This window comes from Anguilla anguilla, chromosome 10 (genome assembly GCF_013347855.1).
Source record: "Anguilla anguilla isolate fAngAng1 chromosome 10, fAngAng1.pri, whole genome shotgun sequence".
Taxonomy (NCBI): domain Eukaryota; kingdom Metazoa; phylum Chordata; class Actinopteri; order Anguilliformes; family Anguillidae; genus Anguilla; species Anguilla anguilla.
In genome coordinates, this window is record NC_049210.1 from 36,297,622 (window position 1) to 36,323,217 (window position 25,596).

Genomic DNA, 25,596 nt, shown 5'->3' on the forward strand with positions numbered 1-25,596 from the left:
AACTTTTAAGAAATGGAAAAACCCAGGCTTTGGAATGTACTTCATTAACAAGAGCCCTTTTATGCACAGGGAAAAAATAAATATATATATATATATATATATATATATATATATATATATTGCATCCAGTATATTACATTTTGAATACACGGCACCTTTACTTCTGATCACTTTGGGTTAATCCCTTTTACAATAAATAAATAAGAAAAAACTGTTAAATATATAATCTGTGATAATATATGATCTATATAGTGTATATATTTACATATAATTCCCATGTTGGCTCTATGTTAGTTGACAGCAATATCATACAACCCCGTAACCCATGCAGCAGTACACATACTGAAAACTGAAAACTGTTGACTGCTCAGTATTGAAAATGACACATTTCTCTAGCCTAATAAATGGATGTAAAGGTAGGTAAATAATGCCAGTAAAGCTAATATTTTAAAGCAACATTCAATATGTAAATGTCTGTCACAGTGGCTGTCTGGTGTCCTACTGATAAGAGCATAGCAAAATCGCAAATGATGCTGAGGACCCACCATGTGTCTGACCATGAAAAAAATTCTGAAGAATAAAAATTTCGTGATGAAAATAAACTGCGACGTCAAATCCGCCAATCACTATCGACATTCCGCCTACCGAGACGATTTAAAGTACCATGATACGCATATAATTCTGTCAATCAATCCAACCTGCCCGCCTTTCACGAGTGTGTTGCATCAGCATTGGAAGTATGAAGCGGACTCGTAATATCCGGGTGACGTACTGACACCGGCAAGTGGCACGGTGTGCTTTAGAATCTGCTTTTTTAGTTGCCTGAACCAAGCATAGCTTTTCTCTCAAATAACGGAATTTTAAATCTGATTATTTCTTCACTTCATTCATGGACGAAGATAAAGTTACACGGCAGATGGAAGGATTGCAAGTCGAAGATAACAAGGTAGATATGTAGCCGTGTAGCCACTGCGACTAGCTAAGTTAGCTAACTTGTATATAGTCTACCTCATGCCTGCTGTCACAAATTTCAATACCTTCTGGTTAGCTAAATAGATATTATCCGTGCAAAGGGTAGAGACCTAATGTTACTTTGATAGTCTGGCTAGCAAGCTACACATGCTTCTTCTGATTTGTTAGTGTTAGTTGAACAGCATGCTTAACTTATTGGTATATTACAGAGCTACATCCAGAAAGCCACGTTTAGCTTCTGCCAGAGATCAGTTTGGCTAACTTAACGCTAGCTAGTCTCATAGTTTCATAGTTGCTAGTTCGGGAGCTTAACGCCTAGAGTATACTAAACAGTTTAATATGATTCAGTTTACATCACTAACTTAAGGTAGCGAGATATTCCTGTTCATACAAAAGCTACGGGTTATTTCAAGGATGTTGCATGGTGTTGCATCAGTATTCTACTTAAGCAGTTATTGGGTACATTAAAACTTGCTGTCTAACTAGGTAGCCGCATGTGTTTGACAGTTGGATTTGTCATTATATCTTAACGTGACTAATTTCACTGTGGATCTTTGTTGTAGGCGTTGCCATAATACTGCGGTTATGGAGGTAGCTACATTTCTGGGAAAAGTTCTGATTAGTTACTGCGGTTTTCCTGTTCAAGCACTGATGAGACTGACCTATTTTCTGTTTCGTTTCCTGATTTTACAATGGGTGGGGCTGCCCTTTCTTGCTTGAAAGACAAGTTGTAATAATGACATTGTTATTGATTTGAATTCTGTTTCAGGATGGTGCAGGAGACAAAAAAATTAAAGATGGAGGAAAAAAGAAAAATAAGGGAGGAGGAGATACAGTGGGTAAATCTGAGGTAAGGGCTGTGACCGGTACCCAACACACACCTTTGTAATCATTGTTGGCACACAGAACCCAAGAAGAAAAGTGAAATCATGAATGTATTCACAGTTTAGCTGTATGGAGGAAAGAAAAACTAACCATGTAACTAAACAGTAGCATATGGCCCTCGAATGGTCTCCGTTAGAAGGTTCTGTCAAGCAGAAAGATCATGGAGTCTCTGAAAGTTTATTTCATTTTGAAAAGTTCCCAGCTGCTTTGTTCAGCATCTCTGACCGCTGCTTTGTCCCATATCGTATGTCCTCAGCTGAACCCGCCGCCCCAGTACATCGAAGAACGCCTGTCCCTGTACAGCAAGCTGAAGGACGAACATGACGCCCTGTTGGCGGAGAGGGCGGCCAAGGACAGCAAGCCCATCAAAATCACTCTTCCCGACGGGAAAGTGGTGGATGGCGAGTCATGGAGAACCACCCCTTACCAGGTGGCCTGTGGGATCAGGTCAGTGTGGACAGTAGAGGAAACACACAGCATCATCCGTGGTTATTGGGATATATAGCCAAAAGTATTGAGTATAAATTCCTGGAAGTTATACTTATCTGATACAATACATTTATTGGACCACAGTTGCGAACTACAAGAATGATGTAGAGGCTCTGGAAAAGGTTCAAAGAAAGGCAACCAAATAGATTTCTGGTATGAAAGATAAAAGCTATGTGGAAAGACTTAATTAAGATGCTTAGTGAAAGGAGACTTACGAGTGATTTGATTGAGGCTGAAACTCTGGAGGTTTTCAAGACCAGGCTTGGTACAGTTGGCTATCATCTACTCAGTAGGTAATCAGAGCACTTGGTACAATTTAGTCAGGAAAATGGCAAGCATTGTTGGACTGAATGGTCTGTTCTAGTCGTTATGTTATGTAAATGTGCATGGTTTTTCAGGGCAAAATGAACTTTGCTTGAGTAATTTTAACAATAATATATTACACATTGTCCATGTTAGAGTTAGTTTGATTTAGCTGTGTGCTGCAATGTCCTGGTTATTATTTCTTGTGAAATTTGCATCCATGAAAATTTACCAAGTCTTGTTAAGTAATTTGCTCTTAATACATGAAATTAGGTATTGCACAGTGCATCATCCTGTGCAGAATTCTGAATCGGCAGCATTTCGGGGTGTGGTGGGCATTTCTGATGTTATAAAACGCACAACTGATGTCGTTTTTGGGTGAGTACGATGATGGTCGCTGCTCATGAACACTCCCGTAAGCACGGCTCACGTCGTTGTGGTTTTCTTACGCCGCAGTCAGGGTCTGGCCGACAACACGGTGATCGCCAAGGTGAACAACGACGTGTGGGACCTGGACAGGCCTCTGGAGGCCGACTGCAGCCTGCAGCTGCTCAAGTTCGACGACGAGGAGGCGCAAGCGGTGAGTCTTCACGCGGACGAAACGAGGAAGATCTTACTTTACTCCCGACTGTCTGCGCGTGGCATTGCGGAAAAATTCTGTCGTTGGCGGTTACCGGTCATTTAGTTTTCCACAATGACTGCGATGTAGAAGCCAGCGTTTTAGAACTGGGGTGGCGGTACTGCTGTGTAGCGCAGCGGTTAGGGCACCGGGTGTGCAACTCCGAGGTGGTAGATCCCCTTCTCAGGTGGGGTGCTGCTGTTGTACCCTTGGGCTAGGCACTTAGCCGGAATTACTTGTGTAAATACCCAGCTGTATAAATGGATTGTATATAAAGAACGTCAGTCACTCCGGATAAGAGCATCTGCTAAATGGCTAAACGCGAAAGGGAAAAGCGAAAGCTTCACCAAGGTTATTTTTATTACTGTTATTTATTCGAAAGGAGCGGTGTGAATGGCAGTTGAGTGATTATTCTGGAAAGCCACCTGTGGAGAGGTAATTTGGCTCATTACGTTTCATCCTTCGGAATACTAAGCGGGGTTACCGCCGGCGGAACACGCCGCGCGCGCACACTGCCCTCCTCGGGCGGGAGAAAAGCCGCCATCGGGGGAAAGGAGGCGCTGAGAGAGACTCTCCCGGCCTCGCCGTCCGGGGGCCGCGAGGGATTGCGGGATTGGCGGTGACTCTCCTCTCTCTCTCTCTCTCTCTGTCTTGCAGGTGTACTGGCACTCGAGCGCCCACATCATGGGCGAGGCCATGGAGAGGGTCTACGGAGGCTGCCTGTGCTACGGACCCCCCATAGAGAACGGGTTTTACTACGACATGTACCTCGAAAACGAGTGAGTGCCAACAACCACGTGGTGGCAAGAATACAAGCTTCCCTCATCCGGTTAAGGTCATTTGTCAAAGTGTGCGACCTCATTCCCCATCTGAATATGAAATAATTACTTTATAGTGTTCTTCAAGTCTTCTTCATGGGCACATACATCATTTGTGTTATATAACATCACCATAATCCTGCACTTTATAGTGGCTGTAACACTTTAATGATTGCAACGCCACTACTAATGGTATATAACACATTTATTACCGTTATGTTACTGCTGCATAAAAAAACATTGTGAGCAAAATTTTACTGCTTCATAGTTTGTAATGCCTTCATTAACCTTATGCTGCTACTTCAAGGTACACAACTGGCAGCATTACTGATATAGCGCCATATAGTGCCTTCATGGCGTGATATGAGGGTGTAGAACAAGGGTTCTCAAACTGCCTTGAGGCCTGGGCATGGTTATATTCATTCCAGCCAGCCGGTCTCTTAATCAGTTCAGGTTACCGCAAGAATGCATTTAAATACTCGAAATTGATTTTGGCCCAACGCAGGTTTGGGCCCATTGCCACGTGCTCTGCCTTCGAACTCATAATTTTACAAATGGTTTAGAGTGAGCAGATGTTCACACTTTTACCATTTTGTAACCCGCTCATTTCACCTGTCACTCCAACCAATTAATCAATTAAAAATGCGACCACCTTCTAAGTCAATCATTGGCTCCTTAGCATATTGAAGAAGATTAAAATATTAGCTGTCTGAGAATTGGTCTGACTGATTGAAAGTCCTCAAATTAATATTGGAGATTTATTCATTGTAGCATGCATATCAATGTCTGATATAATGTGGCTTTAAGAGACTAAATCATCCCCTCGTTAGACTTCAGAAGGATCTCATTAAGAACCATTTGCGGCTTATTAGACTTCTGGAATTACAATTACAGTAGAAACAAAACCAGTTTGACACATTGAGTGGTATTTAAAAATAGTCAAGGAAGCCTGTCACATGACTTTGAGCCATGAATATACATGTCATATAAATGTGGCATTTGGTCCATACGCACATGCATTTGCTCGTTTACGTACACACAGACATACAGTGGCACGGTCATATTTGCCAGTAGTATGCATGCAAGGGCACCAGTAATTATAGAATTTTTTCAATCAAATCTTTAAGAGAACGTTGTGGTAGAACCTGAAAAGAAGCTTGGAGCCATTGACTGCATTAATATTTTTCAGATGTGTCAACTTGACGGATGGGAGTCGGAGTCCTTAAAGGCTTGTGTACTGAACAATAATTTAATGGCCAGTCTTGAGCAAAGATCTTGAGAACGCAGACCGTTCTGCACAAGCGCTTGAACCTAGCCTTTCGTCTGGCACCGCATATTTCAGGCAACGTTTCTGAATGAGCAGGGCATATTAATTATTCAGTTTTATATGGAGGGCGCTCTCATGGTTGTGGAATTCAGAGAGATTATTTTACTGTCGGCCACTTCCTTGCTCTGCTGGGGTCCCTCGACCACCCCCTGCCGCCCTGTACCCTGAAGCTATATACCTTTTAACCCTTTGAAGAGTTGCTTATTTATTTCTTTAAAGGTGATTTGAATTTTTTTTTTCTTCAAAATTCTAAGCCAGTGTTCTAGAACTCCATTGCTTTCAGTTACCAGTAGTGATTGTGACATCAGCATTAGAATGTTCAGTTAAGAACATTCTAATCACATATTTGTGGACTTTTAACCTTTATAGGGTTAAAGGAAGCTGTCTGGTACTGATGGGTTCAGTGTCATTCTTCCCTACAGGGGTGTGTCGAGCCATGATTTCCCAGGTCTGGAGAATCTATGCAAGAAGATTATAAAGGAGAAGCAGCCCTTTGAGAGGCTAGAGATCAAGAAGGAGACCCTGCTGGAAATGTTCAAGGTAACGTGACCTATTTTTTAAAGAAAGAGAAGAACATCCTGTGAAATTGCCAGGCCTCTTCAACTGCACTTTTTTTCTTTTTCTTCCTTTTCAGTACAATAAGTTTAAGTGCCGGATTCTGAATGAGAAAGTGAAGACTCCAACAACTACTGTTTACAGGTGGGAACTTTGCACATTAATATAAGAGTTTCTCTTTGCCCCAATCTGATTGCAATGAAAATGAATAAAATTGGATGTCTGCGTATATCTAAAAAGCCCATATGGTGGAATGTCTGTAGGGGTCTGTTGTGTAGTGATGGAAATAATAAATCCAAAATGTGTACCAATCCCTGTCAGCGAGCCCAAACCCGTTTTGCTTCGCAGAGACAAAACATTTTAATTGGGTCAAAGACTGAGATTGACAGGTCATTCAGGCTCCTCCCATTATGTGTTTAATGAAACCTGGCTGTCCCCTCATTACTGCCTATAGAGGGCGTGAGGGCGTGGCGTTGGAGATGATGACGTTTGCTTTACGTACAGGACGCGCCCGGTTGTGACTCGACTCTGTTCCGCAGGTGTGGGCCATTGATCGACCTCTGCAGGGGGCCACACGTCAGACACACTGGAAAGATCAAGGCCTTGAAGATCCACAAGGTGAACATAATTATAAATGAAACCAATATAAATGCACTTTCAAAACCAAGCAGAGTGTAAATCCTATGAAGTAGCAGAGACAAAACATTTTTGGTTTTCCGCTTGGTTTTTCTAGCCTCGTTTTGCTTTGCATATTGGCGTTAGCGACTGGCTTCTTTCGTTTTATTTTGCGCTTTGACGTTAGCGCTTGACTTTTTCCGTTTGCATTTGCGTATTGGTGTTAGCAGCTGTCTTCTTTCGTTTTGTTTTGCGTATTGGTGTTAGCGGCTGTCTTCTTTCACTTAGCTTTGCGTAGTGCAGTTAGCGGCTGGCTTTCGTTTCGCTTTGCGTGTTGGCATTAGCAGCTGGCTTCTTTCATTCCTCATCATCTCCCACACACACATCTGCTTGCCCACTTCCCACCACCTACAGCACAGCGAGTTCATCGCAGGGCCGAATGGGTGGAGCTAGGCAAGTGGGTGGGGTCACCGCTTGAACTTGTTGAGGGGATGAGTTGCCACGGTAACATGGCACTTTGCTAGCGATTGCGGCGTCGAAACCGGTTCTTGGTTGTGCTAACGAACCACGTGGGGAGAGGAAATGGCTGTGTTATGGCTCTTCTTTTTGGAATGTTACAGAGCTGGGTGTACACTGTAGCCCAGCCCACTGCCAGCCATTGTTTAATACAAATGACATTTTAATGCGATTTTAAATTTGAGTATCGATTTTTTTTCCAGATTAAAAGCCTCCTTAAATGTTTCTTGTCAAAAAAATGAGGTTTCTGCCTGAGCATTACTGAGATATCAAATGCGCGAGAACTATTTTGAAATTGAGTTCAGTTTCAAGATCGCTCCAGACAACGATTTAAAAGGCAATTGCCGACAGGAATAAGAGCAGCTCTGCCGGTGACAGGGACCATGACCGCAATTCCTCGTTCTACAGTAAGAGCCTCTCCCCAGTGCCGCGGCATATTTTGGTGCCAGCGTGGTTGTGCATAATGCAAAAACAACCATGTTATTTCCTCCCATTTCTCCCAATTTTCAGTCCGGTTACTTTGAGGAATTAGGGTCCAGATGGGCTTTTGGCTTTTTTTTTTTTCGTTAACAGTCCTCATTTGGCAGCGTTTGAAATGTGTGGTTTAAAAAAAAAAAAAAAAAAGAAGATGCGCATTCTTTTCTTGAATAACGTTTTGTTTTGCTGGAAATATGTTTAGTTTTTTTCCCTCCCTGTGAACATGCCAGAAGTCTCGATGGTTCCTTTCGCAGGAAATGATGATTGCTAAACATAATTAACATTTCTAAGGGATTCTGAAAGTGCTCATAAAATATAAGAACAGCTGTTGTCATTTGTGATCGGTTTTACTGAAAGTTTTTTTGGTCTGCCAGTTAAAAAAAAAAAAAAAAAAATGAACTGCAACTTTCCATCCAACTGTAAACTTGTTTTCAGTGACCCAAGTGGTCTTAATTCATTCACTGTGTTAATATTCATAACATTATTTCTGCAATCTCTTCAATGTATTGTTTAATGTATTGTTGTATATGTTTTATGTAGTTAATTCTAAAAGCACCTAGAATTAAGTCTGTTTTTCATGTATGGTTTGTTTGCGTGATAATGTGCTGTGTTGTTACTGTGAATTCCACTGATGGGTTACTCCTCGGTTATCTGAAGGTTTTGCCCTGCTGAAGTTGTTGGAGCGGTTGTGAGTCTGTTCCTTTATTTTTTCCAGAACTCCTCCACATACTGGGAGGGGAAAGCTGACATGGAGTCTCTGCAGAGGATTTACGGGATCTCCTTCCCCGATCCCAAGATGCTGAAGGAGTGGGAGAAGTTCCAGGAGGAGGCCAAGAACCGGGACCACCGCAAACTGGGCCGGGTGAGTGAGATTTTCCAAAACTCTGCCAAAAGAACCGTAAGCACAGGCTGCGTATCGGGCTTTATCCGCTGTGGTGGGGCCAGAGGTGGGGGGGGGGGGGGGTGGGGGGGTTCAGGGAATGGCCTTAAGCTGACTTGGTCGAGTAGGCCTCACAGGGCGTTTTGGCTGCTCTTAGGGGGTCGGTCACCTCAAGCAAAAGACGCCCACCCGCGTGGGCGTTCACAAGCGAACCCGAGAGGATCAGATCCAGTTTGCCACGATTCTCGATTCGCGTAGAATCCTCAATGCGTCTCGGGCATTCCTCGGACGGTCGGAAACGCGTGGGCTGGCGTAGCAGCGGTGTGTGCGCTGGAACCGATCGTAGGCGGTTTACAGCTCCAGCTGGTGCACTTGGGAGGTAACCGTAAGCAGAACACCGCGGTGCAGTGTGCCGGAGTGCGGCTTTTTGCCTTTAGACCCCTTGTGTTTGCTTTGGGAAAGACAAACATTGGTTTTAGAGGCTTAGGAAAGGAATGTTTTACGTGGCAAGGAAAACCCTGTGTTACACAACATACTGCTAAACAGAATTTGTTAGACAGAATGGGAAAATCAGCTGATTGACTAGAGGAAATAGGATTACTCTGGCACTAAATACTCTTCTCCTTTCCAAAAAATTAAAATAAACATTTTAAAAATGGACACTTCCGTTCCTGGCCGGTGGTTGCTTCCATCCTTCTTCCGCAGGCTGATCAGGACTGTGTGGGTGGACGCAACTTCTCCATCTCGTCTTTATACCGAAACGTAAATTTATCCTGACTGTCGAGTCTCCTGGCGTCTGTTTGACGTCGTCGAGGTTTGATCACAAAAAGAGCTGGCTGCAAGCCGGTACTGTACCGGTTTCTGTGCGTGGGAGACAAAGCCGGGGTGTGATCCTACTTTTCAAGATTCAAGCCTTGCTTCTTTGCTTGGGGGGTAAAAAAAAAAAAAACTGTTAAAATAGCTTGCAGATGGTTTAAGGCGTTGGACTCTCCAGGGGGTTTCAACTTATATCTACATCTCCATTCAAAATGATTCCAAATGTGAAATATAGCTTACCTTTTATCCTAATCTTTTATTCTGGCATTAGACGATTTACAGTTATTTTGTCGTATTCCTGTGTTTTAATGGAGTCAAACTGCTCTGTTCGATTTTCTAATGCCCTTAATTCTGCTCTGGACAGACTGTCTTCTTCACCCTTCGATGATAGTCAGTGAAAGCGTTTAGGATGCGGGTAGGCTGCGTTTCTGAGGAGTTTAGCTCCGAGTGGGATGAACGATTTGGCGGAGCGTTGAGGGAACGTGGCCGTTGGCAGCGGACCCCAGGGCCCGGGGGTGGCCGTCTGTTCGAGGTGTCGTAATTTGAGGGAGCGCCGTCGCCTCGCCCGTGGGGTCCGACGGGGCGCCGCGTCACGTCGTGGTCCGGACCCTGCGCGCAAGTGGGCCGATCGGCCAGGGCGCGCAGACGGCAGAGTCGTCAGGGGCTGCCATGCAGGACGTGCTTTTCAGCCGGCGGATTTCAGACGCCCCCCCCCCCCCCCCCCCCCTCGTCCCACAGGAGCAGGACCTGTTCTTCTTCCATGACTTGAGTCCCGGGAGCTGCTTCTTCCTGCCCAAGGGGGCCTACATCTACAACAGCCTGGTGCAGTTCATCAGGGTGAGTAAGGGGGCCTACATCTACAATAGCCTGGTGCAGTTCATCAGGGTGAGTAAGGGGGCCTGCTTCTACTATAGCCTGGTGCAGTTCATCAGGGTGAGTAAGGGGGCCTGCTTCTACTATAGCCTGGTGCAGTTCATCAGGGTGAGTAAGGGGGCCTACATCTGCAATAGCCTGGTGCAGTTCATCAGGGTGAGTAAGGGGGCCTGCTTCTACTATAGCCTGGTGCAGTTCATCAGGGTGAGTAAGGGGGCCTACTTCTACTATAGCCTGGTGCAGTTCATCAGGGTGAGTAAGGGGGCCTACATCTACAACAGCCTGGTGCAGTTAATCGGGGTGAGTATGGGGGCCTACATCTACAACAGCCTGAGTATTCAACAGCATATGTATGGGACATCTTTGTTTGTGTGTGTGTATGTGTGCGTGCATGATGTGTGTATGTGTGTGTGTAGTGTCACCATATGGTGATTTCAAACCAGCTGTGTGTGTAATTCAATTGGTGCTGTGTCAGCAGAATGTTAGTTCCCAGCAGGACCACTAGAGGGTGCAAGAGGCCATGCATGAATCAACAGACCTTTACATTCCAGGACTCTGTACTATAGTTACCTTTACTGGGTGTAATTCAGTACCTTTACCAAAAAGCGCCGTGATTGACTTCTCTTGGGTTGGCTTTCCTCAGAGCGAGTACAAGAAGAGGGGCTTCCAGGAGGTGGTGACCCCCAACATTTACAACAGCAAGCTGTGGCAGACCTCCGGCCACTGGCAGCACTACAGTGAGAACATGTTCTCTTTCGAGGCGGAGAAGGAGACCTTCGCTCTCAAGCCTATGAACTGCCCGGGGCACTGGTACAAACCCCCTCCATCTTTGCACTGTTGTGCTTGTCAAATCGTTGGGAATAACGCAATGCTAATATAACGCCAACTAAAAGGAGTTATTACAATTGGCACAATGATTATGCTGCCAATTTAATACCGCCGACATGGTATTAACGCTGATCGTATCTTGGGAAACCTGCATTGCTCATGGTTTATATTTAGCTTATTATTCATTCTTCCACACAGCTGTAGATTACTCATGAAGGTCAGGAAAAGGTACCTTACTGTGTACAATAGCAGTGTACTTGACTGGGGGTTGGAACCCTCAGTGTCGTGGATTGGGGGTAGGAACCCTCAGTGTACTAGACTGGGGTCGAAACCCACAGGCTTCTGTTCACACACACTATCGTCTACTCCAAGCTACCAGCCGTGTAAAAGCACGGTTTTGCCACTCTATGGTACGTGGATGAAGAAAATGAGAGAGCGAGTTGGCAAGCCTGCTGGAAATGGCTGAGGAGCTGTACGGGCAGCTGTGGGGAAGGTTTGGAGCTATTGGGTAATGGCATGCTCTGACCCGGCCTCTCCCCTCTCCCCTCCCCTCCTCCTCCCCCCCACAGCCTGATGTTCGACCACCGGCCGCGCTCCTGGCGCGAGCTGCCCCTCCGCATGGCCGACTTCGGCGTCCTGCACCGCAACGAGCTGTCGGGGACGCTGACCGGCCTCACCCGCGTCCGCCGCTTCCAGCAGGACGACGCCCACATCTTCTGCTCCATGGACCAGGTACGCGGCGTGGTGCGGCGGGGCGGCCCTGGGGTCCACCGCTGTGCCTCTCTCTCTCTCTCTCTCTCTCTCTCTCTCTGTTTCCCCCGTCCTCTCCCCCCTCTCTCTCTCCCTCGCTCCCTCCTACTCTCGACCCCTCTTCCGCTCTCCCCTTCCCTCTCTTGCTTCCCCTCTATCTCTCTCCCCCACCCCCCTCCTCTCTCTCTCTCTCTCTCTCCCCCCCTGGCTCCCCCTCTGTCTCTCTCCCCCTCCCTTGCTCTCTCCCTCCCTCCCCTTCTCTCTCTCTCACTCTCTCTGTTTACTCCGGACACAATGTGAAGTTTAACTTTTTAATGACTCCCACATACCCGACCAGTCACAGTGTCCACAAATGTAGAACTAACTTCACTGAGCTACTTCCTACACATCACTACGGCTACCAGCCATAATGAGTGTAATAGTACGGACTCTAAAAATAATACCGTAACACTCTCCACCCCCCACCCGCCCCCACCCCTCATGTCTGCCCCCCTCTGTTTCTCTCTCTCTCTCTCTCTCTCTCTCTCTAGTCTTCTTATTCATTTGCTTTCCTCAGTGGTCTTGCCTGTCATGTTGATTAAATAATTGCCTTGAGTAAAACCATGTGAACATCGGGGGTGAAGGGTTTAAAGCTTGGTACTGTTGGTTATATATGGCCGTCAGTGAAGGCAATGAATCACGGCGACTGAGCCTGTCTTTCCTCATCCTCTGACTGCATTCAGCCCGGCTCTGTCTTCTGTCTGGCTCGCGGTGGTCAAGTCAGCTCCGCCCCTCTCACTGTGACCTCACACGCTTCTTCCCTCCCTCCAGATTGAGGGAGAGATCAAGGGCTGCCTGGACTTCCTCCGCACCGTCTACGACGTGTTCGGGTTCACCTTCAAGCTCAAACTCTCCACCCGGCCCGAGAAGTTCCTGGGCGAGAAGGAAGTGTGGGACACAGCGGAGAAGGTACGGCAAGCGCCGAGGGTCACGCGTAGGGTGTGGTTGTGCTACTCGCACGCAGCTGATGGACTCTGCAATTTATCACGAACGGAGCATGTTGTGTGGTCTTCTGTTCGTGCATAACGTTCTCATACTTTACATTGGGTTAAACCTTTCATATGTGTTATGATGTTGCGTGTGTGTATACGCTGTGCATTTCTGTGAACTTCAGTATCGTCGTATTGAAAGAATGAGAGAACGCGTAAATGCTAAATTATGGTTCTGATTTCTGTTTATTTCCCAAGGCATATTATTATTATTTTCTAACAGTCAGTTGCTTGTCTGACTAATGCGTGAATGTGATAATGTGCAATCACTCATTGAAATGAAGTAAAGCTAAATGTCATTTCCTTTTTGTTTTCCCACAGCAACTGGAGAACAGCCTGAATGAGTTCGGGGAGAAGTGGGTGTTGAATCCTGGGGACGGAGCTTTCTATGGACCAAAGGTGGGCAAAGGCTTTTAAAAAAAAATGTTCTTCTGTCCCGGCTTAGCTGGGAAAGGGGAGGAACCTGATCAGTTCTGATCGTCTGTTTGTGTCCTCCGTCGCAGATCGACATTGAGATCAAGGATGCAATTGGAAGATACCACCAGTGTGCCACCATCCAGCTAGACTTCCAGCTGCCAATACGTTTCAATCTCACCTTCGTCAGGTGCTTCTTCTAACTCTCTCTCACATTCACTCTTAAGGTTGTGTCATGTACCATTTCTGCTGATCCTCAGACTATGTTGTCATTTCTAAACGGAAGCCTGTTTGAGTTCTCGCACTGATAGTTCACATGCAAGCGCTGTAATGAGTAACACTGCCATCATGTGGCGAAGTTTTGCATTGCATCTCTGCGCGGGGGGAGTTCTGAAATATTAAGCCGTGTTGTTTGCATGTCCAGTATCATACCGTTATTTTGAGTTTTGCCTTTGCCATGGTAATTTTGGCTGTTTACTCAAATATTTGAAATGTTAATGCGGTGTCCATGACACCGCCAACACACTTTAACGTTGATTTATTTGTTCAGCCACGACGGTGACGATAAGCAGAGACCAGTCATCATCCACAGGGCCATTCTGGGCTCGGTGGAGAGAATGATCGCCATCCTGACTGAAAACTACGGGGGCAAATGGTAAATATGCTCATGACATCATTGTGTTCGCAGCCTATCAGCTGTGAGAGAACGCATTGGTTGTGCCTGATAGCTAGTTGCTAAAATTATGACGCAGTTATTACTGTATTCAGTTCAATTCAATTTTATCTGTATAATATTGCAGTTATTGAGTGGATTTGTGGTGGTTGTGTTTCATAGGTTGCACTGTGCTTAGTTTAAAATATGTATTCAGCACTGATTTAGAGCTACATAAGGATTTCTCACAGTTCAAAGGTCCTGGAAAATGGATTCAAATTGTGATTACATTCCCCGGAAGTGATTGTCTTCTTAATATTTCTTTCAAGATTTTAATCCAATTATATAACCATTAAATTGCAATAAACGCTATTAGATTATCGTGACCTTTTCTGCAGATAAGGACAGGGTGAGCATGTATCGTGCAATATTCTGTAATTCATAAAATTAACAGTTTTCATTTTCCTGAACCTTTAATAATAGTATTGTCTGTGTATCTTCTAAAGGAGTAGATGCTAATGCTAAGACTTAGCAGTATAGTAAAGAGTGCAGTTTCACAGCATTTCGGGCGTTAAATCGAGCAGCATTCTTGCGCTAGCCGGGTTCGCGCCGCGCGTTCGAAGCGCCCGTCGCGGTCTCTGACGCGTGTCTCCGTCCCGCGCAGGCCGCTCTGGCTGTCCCCGCGGCAGGTGATGGTCGTGCCGGTGGGGCCCACCTGCGAAGAGTACGCCCAGCGGGTAAGAACTTCCGCGCCAACGCGGCGCCCCTGCTCCTGCAGCCTCACAAAAATTGGCTGCAGTCAGTGGCAACAAAGTTGTGAAAATCTAGTTTATTAAGGGATCCTCATGTAGGTCAAACTCTTTCCTTGGTTTAACGGAACCAAGGGAAGAGTCCTTTTACAGAGCTTCTCCTCTCCTGTAACAGGTGCAGCAGGAGTTCCACAGTAACGGCCTCATGACCGACGTGGACCTGGACCCGGGCTGCACTCTGAACAAGAAGATCAGGAACGCACAGCTGGCTCAGTACAACTTCATCCTGGGTGAGAACCTCCGACATCACCAAGCCACAAAGCCAGGGTCATTTTACCCTCGTCCGATCCGATCCCCAGCCATTACGTGATTAAATCTGGACTCGGTACAGGTTCAGCACGCGAAGGCGAAATCTCGGTCCGTCTCCTCTCTCCCAGTCTGTGTAAACGACGCGTTCCAAAAAGCTCGTGTTGACTGTTGGCTGTTAACCTCCGCTCCACTTCATCTAATTACCTGCCTGTCAGAGTGCGATGTGGTTTGCGGTTTTTTTTCTTTCTTTTTTTGTCGCGTGATTTCTTAACCTTCATCAAATGGCGTTTTTGATGTAAAGCGAACGCGGACGAGCGATCGCTGCCAGGGCCGCCCGAACGGACTGATTGAAGTGTCTCGTAATCAGGCCGCTAATTCGCGTGAGACTTCAGAGGGATTATGCGCGCTAATTGCCTCTGTAAAACCAAGAGGATTAATGTAGAAGCACAAACCTGCATTGGCAAGTGTTTACTTGTTTTATATATATATATATATATATATATATATAAAAAACCTCTCTTGTTTAAACTCCTATGGCGCAACATCATAATTAGCATTTCATGCTCCTATTTTTGACCTCTTTTTTTTTTTTTTTCAAACAAATGATGTCATTTTTACTGCAGGGGTAATTGTTTCTTCACTTTTTCGTATTGGTTTCCATTAAGGTTTGTGCTGAATTTGTTTCAGTGGTGAGAAGTGTTTTGCTGTTGTTTTTTCCTGCAGGATAACGAAATTATCCTCCGGGTTGTAACGTTTACGCCGCACGCTGATTGGCATGGATGTATCGTTTCATTGCGCGTTTTATTAACCTGAATTTAACCTGGATAGAATTCATGAAATATAATCACTGAAAGTTTATATAAAATAGAAAAGCTGCATGGCGGAAACCGTATGTTGTCTGGAACAGTATAGTTGTGAGAAAGTAGTGCTGGCAAGTGCTTGACCCTGTCGCCTGTGCATTTTTAAAACCTGCTGTGAAACTCGAACGCAGCTGTGTCTTCAGTGATGCTTATTAACAAGTGTTTTTGGTCCCCCCCCCCCCCCGGCCAGTGGTTGGAGAGAAGGAGAAGAGCAGCGAGACGGTGAACGTGCGCACGCGGGACAACAAGGTCCACGGGGAACGGAGCGCGAAGGACTGCTTGGAGCGCTTGCGCCACCTAAAGGCCGTGCGCACCCGCAACGCCGAAGAGGAATTCTGAGCAGTTCTGACAGTTACCATCAGCAACCAGTGGAGCAACCGTGTCATCACACGGCACATGACGCTTCCTTGTCTAATTTCCATAAATGATTTCGCTGTCATAACCACACCGCGAGACGCTTCTTTGTCTTATTTTCATATGTAGTTTCGCTGAAATTTACTTGAATTGTAATGCCTTACCTGTTTAACTACAAAGATACAGTATTTATTTCTGTGGTAATTGTTACCTGTTTCTCATCAGCTCTACCGTTAGGTCCTTGTGCTTGTCAAAATCTTTCTGAAATCATGATGCTGTTGGTTCTGTGGTTAGCCTCGCAGTTACAAAGGTTTTTATTTTACTTTTAAAAATAAAAAAACTTTTGACTTCCAGATTTGACTGTCTGTGTTCCCGTTGTCACTGGTGGCAGAATGCTCTACTTCAGAAATGTGGTACTTTTGTGGAACAGAACAAAATCCTAAAAAACAATGTCAAGACATATTTTCAATAAAGGAATATCTTTCATTTTGCTGTTGTAGTTTATTATTCTGTGGGTTTGATTGGAAAATTGCCTCTTGGTTATCTTGCCGTGTGAGATAATATTACCAACTGACTGGTTTGAAAAATTAATGAGCAGAGCACATAATATTAATTTGGAGAACATCATTTCTAGCATTTTATTGGAAATGAGATGGAGGGGGGAAAAGTTGCATATTTCCTTAGTGGTTCCTCTGTCTCCTGAAAATACACAATCTCAGCGTTTTAATTGCAAAATCATAGCCAGCATGCTGGTATGCCTTTTATTCCATATCAAATATGTTTCTAAAATACTTTATCCAACAGGAGGGTAGGATTTGTGTTTGGTGGTCTGATTGTGGATCAACAATTGGGAATTCCGACTTAAACAATCGGAAAGGGTATAAAAAGGGGCAAAACTGGTTTGATCTGTAGAATCCGCCTTACTTTTGTCACGCAGTAGAACCAAATCGAAAGCCGGCTAACTTCACTTTCACTTTCCTTTTCTCGGAAATGACGGTGTGGTGCTGTGTATTTATAATTCATTTTTAGATGAGTGACCTGCGCTCTTGACGAGCATCTTAGCATGCTAAACTTCGATTGTTGTATAGTTTCATTCACGTTTGTTTACAATGTCAATTAAAATATATTTGTTTTGCCTCACACTAAATATAGTTCATTTATCTTTTGTACTGTGCAATAATTTCAGCTCTTGCAATGCTTCATAAAACCTGGTATTTAGGATAACATGCAAAATGCACACAATTGAAATGTTTTTATGCAATGACGATGATGTGACGAGGAAGGGTGTTGTTTTGGTCGACAGAGCAAACCTATATATGCTTTCACTTTCCGTTCAGCTGTAGACTGCAGCTGCAATTGCTGCGAGTTCTTCGCTGAGCAAAATATCTGAACAATACTGAATACATTGGCAGTTCGTTTTTGGGACAAAATTGGAGCTAAAGCTTCGAAAGGTAATACGGGAGCACACCTGGAATTTCACCATCAGCTGTAAGACATACCTTTCCTTATGTAAGGTAAGTAATAATCTCATAAAAAACACGTTTTCAACGTACAAAAATGCCAAGTTACTAAAAAGTATTGATATCAAAATGACGCCAAGTTACGATACTACAAACAATATAGGCTATCTTGCCTCACCGAAATGACATAAGATGTATCTCAAAGCAATGCTACCCAATATTTCCTCAGTTCTTTCAAGTCACTTGGCCCTGTGTGTATAAGCATGCACTACATGAACAGGCCAAATATATGTGTAAATGGCTCTCTCACAGTCAAGATTGATTGAATAGGTGTGTGTATGTCCAATTTGTATTGGTATGTAGGCCTATGTATTTCGCTGCCCAGGCTTTCTGTTGCGTGAATGATAGTATGTTTCTTGGTACAAGTGTGTTCGTGAATGTGAATGTAAGATGCTGCCAGGGAAATGTCCCCATGCGGATAAAGAAGTTCTCTATGTATGTATGTACAATAGGTTACATGCAGTATTTATTGTACGTAGCAAATATACAATAACTTGCACATGTACTCAAATTCAGTTCAGAAGCAAGTATAAACATGTTTTCTGGAGAAATGTGCTTCCTGTCGTTGCTCAGCAGCAGTTCTGTACATTAATTAATTTATACATTAATTTCAATGTACAATGTTCAATGTGTTCCATGAGGCAATTCGAAATATTTGTCTCTTTGATCTGACAGAAAGTTTGCATGACATTGTGAAATGGTAAGATTAGAAAACACAGGGCCAAGTGACTTGAAAGAACTGAGGAAATATTGGGTAGCATTGCTTTGAGATACATCTTATGTCATTTCGGTGAGGCAAGATAGCCTATATTGTTTGTAGTATCGTAACTTGGCGTCATTTTGATATCAATACTTTTTAGTAACTTGGCATTTTTGTACGTTGAAAACGTGTTTTTTATGAGATATCAGTTCTTTTTGCAAAGCGTTTTATTATGAGAGTGAGAAATGCGACCCTGCAAGAAAACGGTTGTGGATTATGGCTATCGTTGTGTGAATCTGTACAGTCTGATGAGCGTGTACCGTTCAGCAGTTTCGGTTTGCTATATATGTAAAACAGTGGCTGTGAGATAGGATGCAGTGGCGTAAGCGTAAACGCATCAGAAACGCAGATGGAATATGGTATGTACTCACGGATTTGACGTCCATCCAACGAGCCTTGACTGACAAAATAATCAACACGCCCGTAGAATTATAACTCCCTAGGTCGCCACTTGTGTAGCCTTCTGTCCTGCTCCGTTGCCTGTTATTTCGTGGAGATGCACTATTAGTGTTTGTAAGGTTTATCCTTCTGTCCTGCTCCATTGTCTGTTATTTCGTGGAGATGCACTTTTAGTGTTTGTAAGGTTTATAAGGCATTTTGATAGGCTAATCTGCAGGTAGGAATCCTCTTCGCCGTTTTGCTAAACTAGAACCGGAAAACATGATAGTGGAGAATAGGAGCAGACGCATATGTCCCAGCAGGCTTTGCATATGAGAGAATAACAACAGTGCGAGAGAAATTAAAATGAAATTACGAAATTCCGTAGTTGAAACAATATGTTTTTAGCAGAATGGGCATGTAGGTGAAGGTTGACATGATCACGGAGTATAGTGCGAAGTAAATGGAGTGACCATGAGCGAGCTTATATTCCTTATCAAATGGTATATATAACAGTCGGTATTGGACATTGGTTGTTGAAGTGGAGGGTCAAATAACATTGCACACATTATTTACCTGTAATGTAATCTATTGCACGAATGTGTTTTTCTCATGTTCAGTGCTAGTAGTTATACTTATGAGTGAATCATGATTTTAAATGTAATGTTTTAATGCGGAGTTGCAGAACGTACATACGTAGTAATTGTGTGTAGCCTATGTGGCTAGATAGAGAACAGGGCGAGGTAACATGAATGTAGAAACGTGGCGTTTGCTGATATTAAGGTTTCGTACGGTAGCCAAGTGAAGAAATATAGTTAGTAGAAATGGCACAGTGGTGAACCGGTGTAACTTTTAAATAAAAGGAATACATTTGCGTCATGAAATGCATATGGGTGGCCGTGAGTGAGTGAGGTTTACCAGTCTGTGACTTCGTTAGCTAATGCCATAGCTATGCAATGCGTGAAATATCATTAGCGAACCTGCCGGTAGTTTTAAAGAAGAACACAAGCCAGTAAGCACAGAAGAGCTTCCGTTGAATCCATATGGCTTAGCAATATTGTAGCCGGTCAATAACTGAACGTACAGACGGTAAGTCATAATGCATATATCTTAGCAATATTGTAGCCGGTTAATAACTGAACGGTGAACGGCGGGTAGATATGGTGCAAAAGCAATAATTAAGAAGTAGTAGACAATTATTAGTGAGGGTCGAAGCAAGTTAAAGAAACGGGTTCCAAGCTGGGCTTGAACATACGACCCAGTGTTCCCAAGCCTGTAACCTTACCCACTAGGCCACAGACGGATTAGCTATTCAACCTGCGGAGTTGCGGAATGTACATAAGTACTAATTTTCTGTAGCGTATGTGGGTAGATAGAGAACAGGGCGAGGTAACAGGAATGTAGAAACGTGGCGTTTGCTGATATTAAGGTTTTGTACGGTAGCCAAGTGAAGAAATATAGTTAGTAGAAATGGCACAGTGGTGAACTGGTGTAACTTTTAAATAAAAGGAATACATTTGCGTCATGAAATGCACATGGGTGGCCGTGAGTGAGTGAGGTTTACCAGTCTGTGACTTCGTTAGCTAATGCCATAGCTATGCAATGCGTGAAATATCATTAGCGAACCTGCCGGTGGTTTTAAAGAAGAACACAAGCCAGTAAGCACAGAAGAGCTTCCGTTGAATCCATATGGCTTAGCAATATTGTAGCCGGTTAATAACTGAACGTACAGACGGTAAGTCATAATGCATATATCTTAGCAATATTATAGCCGGTTAATAACTGAACGGTCAACGGCGGGTAGAAATGGTGCAAAAGCAGTAATTAAGAAGTAGTAGACAATTATTAGTGAGGATCGAAGCAGTTTAAAGAAACGTGTTTCAAGCTGGCCTTGAACATACGACCCAGTGTTCCCAAGCCTGTAACCTTACCCACTAGGCCACGGATGGATTAGCTGTTCAAATTGCGGAGTTGCAGAATGTACATAAGTAGTAATTGTTTGTAGCGTATGTGGCTAGATAGAGAACAGAGCGAGGTAACATGAATTTAGAAATAGAAACGTGGCGTTTGCTGATATGAAAGTTTTGTACGGTAGCCAAGTGAAGAAATATAGTTAATAGAAATGGCACAGTGGTGAACTGGTGTAGCTTTTTAATGAAAGGAATACATTTGCCGTGACTTCGTTAGCTAATGCCATAGCTATGCAATGCGTGAAATATCATTAGCAAACCTGCCGGTGGTTTTAAAGAACACAGGCCAGTAAGCACAGAAGAGCTCCCGTTGAATCCATGTGGCTTAGCAATATTGTAGCCGGTTAATAACTGAACGGTGAACGGCGGGTAAATATGGTGCAAAAGCAATAATTGATAAGTAGGCTAGTAGACAATTATTAGTGAGGGTTGAAGCAGGTTAAAGAAACGTGTTCTAAGCTGGGCTTGAACCTACGACCCCATGTTCCCAAGACTGTAACCTTACCCACTAGGCCACAAGCGGACTAGCTGTTTGAACAGGAAATGTTTCAGAATAAAAATGTATGGGTATTTTTCGTGTGTATGTGCGTTTTTGATTGGGTCGTGTAGGGCAGATTTGGCTGGTGTTAGTGAAATGTCCAATGGGGAGACATGTTGTTAGTGGGATAGGCGGCAGGAAAAATAAGAATGAGAAGAAGAAGAAGAAGAAGAAGAAGAAGAAAGAGAAGAAGAAGAAGAAGAAGAAGGAGAAAACGCAAAATCCCCTTAGTTTGGGGCTTTATTGTGTGGACATGTGAAGTTGTTTATGAATTCTGTCTGTTGAAATGGGGTCAGAATGTACAGAATTTAATGTTTTTAAGGGCTGAGTGTCTGTGGCTGTTGTGGTTATTTCTGTGGGGAACCCTGAAAAGTGCCAAACTCTCGGTGCTGTATAGGTATGGGGGCATGCCCCCGCCAAGGCGTAACTTGGCGGGATGGCATACCTGCCATCCCAATTTCTGTATTCTAGGGAGCTTCAGAAAAATGGACAATTTCAATGACTGTTTTAAATTAGTTACAATTATAGCTGGAGGTCATGGCGTGTAGCCATTTCAGGCGTTACCCATTACCACAATTAAATGCTTTTATACGCACTTGTACGTTGGCAATAGGATCGTTGCTGTCATCCAGTAAAACGACAAACTAGATTGGCCCTTTGCTTACATAATATTGATTTCAATGGCTCCTTAACCTCTTGGATAGCATTTGTCAGTCTAAAGTACATTCATACACACGATTGTGCCAGCAGTTTAGCTAAGGATGCAATGTGCCTGCAGCATGTATTAAACGGTCATTATTTTTCTAAATACGCTCTATTTCGGAATAGATCGGACAGTGGGCTAAATTACATGCCACTCTTCGTGTCCAGTCATGAACGAGCCCTGTGCTACAATGGATTTCACTTCTGAGGAGATGTTGTGGTTGGAAAACATTTCATCGGAGGTAACGTGCAACTTTAAGTTTCTTCAGTGGCCCTTCTTATTGTAAATGTATGTTATAATATTGTTTACTGTAAAGTGGATTTATGAACTGTAGTTCTGAACTGTAATGTGCACATGAATCCCAAGACAGGGAATTGAGTCTTCACTTTATAATTAACTGTTGCCTAACCAGTAAAAGAAAATAAGATTTATAAGGTACACTGCTAAATATTGGGTCCTAATAGCCCAATTCCTGATCATTTGTAAGAATGTGAAAAGGGAAGCACTTTTTTATCCAAATATGTGACTGTGCGAGTTCATACTGTATGTAAAGCAGGACGGCAGTGACCTTATGTGGAACATTTTCCTTCCTTCCTTCCTCCCCTCCCTCCCTCCCTTTCCCTCCCAGGTGTGTGAAAATAGTGAGCTGTCTCCAATGGAGAAGGTCCTCAGTGACATGGCCAGGCCAAAGAATGATCTGGAGGGGATGCTGTTTGAGCTAACAGCTTCCATCAGGTTTGGATTGACCGAGCTACCCATCTACCCGCAATTTGATCCTCAACTGTCTTCTAGCAGTACCCCCTCATTGTCCCTGTGTGGGTGGGAATGGCATGAACTGGAGACAAATTTGGAATAAATGGAACCTGTGAAGGAGCACTGGGAACGAACCAAAATTTTCCTTTTTTTAAAATGGATACTTCCGGTCTTCTTTGCTGACTGGACGATGAGCACTCCAACTGCTGTATTCCTGATAACTATATTTCTGTGAAACCTTGGTTCTCCTGTTCAGGATATCATGGATATTGTATCAATCAATCAATCGATCAACCAGTCAGTCAGTCAATCAGTCAGTTCCCAGTAAATATACTCATCAAATATCAGATTAGTATGGTTTGATATACAGGTAAAATTTAGCTGCAGGTGGAAGAAAAGCATCAGTGAGCAGACACACTGTCACATCGGCACTGGTGAAAACGGAGAGGCTACTGGCTACTACCAGCTACTGGAGAGAAAATAGAAAAGTACTGTCAAGGGGAAAATACCTTTAATTGCTATTGGTGAAGTGCCATGCAAGTGGACATGAATTATATGAACTTGTGGCTATCTGCTTTAAGTGCTTATTTAAATGTTCTGTTGGGATCAATTTGGGAGTTGGTCAGCGTGGTCAGTGCTACATCAGGAACGGACTGCGCTGAGGCCAAACCCCATGGGCTATCGTTCAGTCGTGCTAAACAGGCTTTAGAAGTATTGGGGTCCCAGTCTGAGGTGAAAACACAGGGGATGCGACTTTGCCAGCCATTTAGACCACTGCTTTCTAGCAGTGTGCTGAAGTGGAAAGTTGTCAGCCTAGTTCTGCATGCAACAGAAGGCTTGCAACATCCAGAGGCATTTCCAGGAAATTTCTTGAGTAAAATGCTGCAGAATTTGCTCAATTCGGTGTTTGACAAATGGAAACAGCTCTGTGTTTTGAGGAAGTTGCTCTTGGCTGATTTCAATCAGGTAGGGGGTAGGGGGTAAAGTGTATGACATAATTAAATCAATATATGTAAAAAACAAGTGCGTAATGAAACTTGGCAAAAAAAGAACTGATTTCTTCACGCAGGGATGTGGGGTGAGGTATGGCTGCAGTTCAAGTCCAACATTGTTCAATACTTATATCGATGAATTAGTTGTGTTACTGGAACAATCTTCAGCTCCTGGCCTGACCCTAAACAACACAGACGTTAAATTCTTGCAGATGACCTGGTCCTGCTGTCACTCACTGAACAAGGACTGTTAGAACTGGGCACTGACAGTAAATTTGAAAAAAAAAAACAAAGATTATGATCTTCCAAAAAAAGCCCAGATCTCAGGAAAACAGATACCTCTTTACTCTAGGAGACACCGTCCTAGGACACACACTAAACTACGATTACCTAGGACTAAAAATCAGTGCGTCAGGGAGCTTTGGCCTAGCAGTGAATGCATTAAAAGAAAAAGCCTGCAGGGCTTTTTATGCGATTAAAAGGAGATTCCATAAAACAAATATTCCTATTAGAATCTGGTTAAAAATCTTTGACTGTGTCATCCAGCCTATCATGCTGTATGGAAGCGAAATATGGGGTCCACTCAGTCAGCAAGACTACACCAAGTGGGAGAAACATCCAGCTGAAACCCTGCATGCAGAATTCTGTAAAAACATATTGCAAGTACATAGCAATGCCCCTAACAATGCATGCAGGGGTGAATTAGGCAGATTTCCGACTCTCATTCAAATTCAAAAAAGGGCATTAAATTTTATTGAACATCTAAAAATGAGTCCAACAGACTCCTTACAATTCTTGGCACTCCAAACCCAAGAGCTCAGCCCAGGAAAGTATCCCCTCAGTCAGCTGGTTCTGAACCTCTCTAGACTAACATTAACACATACTAATGCAAACCAGCTTCAGACCAGCACTGCTTCACAACAGCCCATTAGAGTCAACCAAATTATAAAACACATCAAAAACTCCTATCTGGACCATTGGAACAAAGAAACACAATCCCAAAATAAACTGAATTGTTATCGGGCCCTAAATAGAAAATACACACTGGCAGAGTATCCCTTCTCTGTCAGAGATACAAAGCAGAGACGGATCCTGACCAAGTACAGGCTCAGTGACCACATGCTTGCAATTGAAATAGGCAGATACCAAAACTCATGGGTACCAAAAGAAGAGCGAATATGCGGTCACTGCAAAACAAGGGAAGTGGAAACAGAGATTCACTTCCTCCTTACTTGCACAACATATTTACAAATTAGTATATTAGTAATATTTACAATTATTTACAAAAAAATATTTCCAAAAATTATCCCAAATTATAAATAATTTTAATTTCAAATCAAAAGAAGAAAAATGTGCATTTCTTTTAGGGGAAGGATCAACAGCCCCAATTGCGGCACAGTTCATTTCAGCCTGTCATAACCTGAGGGACACTGAGTAACCACCCACCCCATATAAACATTGTACATATTTTTTTATTTACTTCTGTTGCTGTCAATGCTGATATATTGTTGCATTTATCATTATTATTTTAATATTATTATTATTTTACATTATATATGTATGCTTTGGCAATAATTACATTTGTATTTCATGCCAATAAAGCAACTTAAATTGAATTGACAATTGAAAATTGAGAAAGAGAGAGAGAGAGAGAGAGAGACTGAGTGTGTGCTGGTGCCTGAACAAACATGCATATAAAAAATACATTTGCTGTGATCATGAAGTGAATAATGGAATAAATACTACTGTGTTGGATTAAGATAATTAAATTAATGTTTTCCATTCATGTAATATTTTTCTGTCTTGTTTTATTCCAACTCCTTAATGAACCATGACCAATTCTTCTTCGTTTGTTAGTCAGTCCATCGTGTTCATATTATATTTAAATTTAAT

The 25,596-nt window shown here is 43.4% G+C and overlaps 1 protein-coding gene across 3 annotated transcripts in view; it reads left to right on the forward strand.

The window, feature by feature from the left end:
* The first annotated feature begins 731 nt into the window (after nucleotides 1-731).
* Nucleotides 732-25,596, forward strand: part of tars1 (threonyl-tRNA synthetase 1) — a 32,814-nt gene continuing 7,949 nt past the window's right edge. Inside the window, exons 1-20 of one of the 3 annotated variants that reach the window (XM_035378913.1) lie at nucleotides 732-946; nucleotides 1,742-1,822; nucleotides 2,114-2,304; nucleotides 3,106-3,229; nucleotides 3,926-4,047; nucleotides 5,836-5,953; nucleotides 6,048-6,112; nucleotides 6,508-6,586; nucleotides 8,292-8,438; nucleotides 10,011-10,109; nucleotides 10,789-10,955; nucleotides 11,543-11,705; nucleotides 12,534-12,671; nucleotides 13,073-13,150; nucleotides 13,255-13,355; nucleotides 13,716-13,820; nucleotides 14,482-14,554; nucleotides 14,742-14,856; nucleotides 15,926-16,077; nucleotides 17,976-17,978. In XM_035378913.1, the coding sequence (XP_035234804.1) occupies nucleotides 890-946; nucleotides 1,742-1,822; nucleotides 2,114-2,304; nucleotides 3,106-3,229; nucleotides 3,926-4,047; nucleotides 5,836-5,953; nucleotides 6,048-6,112; nucleotides 6,508-6,586; nucleotides 8,292-8,438; nucleotides 10,011-10,109; nucleotides 10,789-10,955; nucleotides 11,543-11,705; nucleotides 12,534-12,671; nucleotides 13,073-13,150; nucleotides 13,255-13,355; nucleotides 13,716-13,820; nucleotides 14,482-14,554; nucleotides 14,742-14,856; nucleotides 15,926-16,074 (2,172 nt within the window). In that variant the 5' untranslated portion in view covers nucleotides 732-889 and the 3' untranslated portion in view covers nucleotides 16,075-16,077; nucleotides 17,976-17,978. Of the gene's footprint in view, nucleotides 947-1,739; nucleotides 1,823-2,113; nucleotides 2,305-3,105; nucleotides 3,230-3,925; nucleotides 4,048-5,835; nucleotides 5,954-6,047; nucleotides 6,113-6,507; nucleotides 6,587-8,291; nucleotides 8,439-10,010; nucleotides 10,110-10,788; nucleotides 10,956-11,542; nucleotides 11,706-12,533; nucleotides 12,672-13,072; nucleotides 13,151-13,254; nucleotides 13,356-13,715; nucleotides 13,821-14,481; nucleotides 14,555-14,741; nucleotides 14,857-15,925; nucleotides 16,576-17,975; nucleotides 17,979-25,596 lie in introns of those variants that run through there. The other 2 variants (XM_035378915.1, XM_035378914.1) reach the window with 2 other exon arrangements.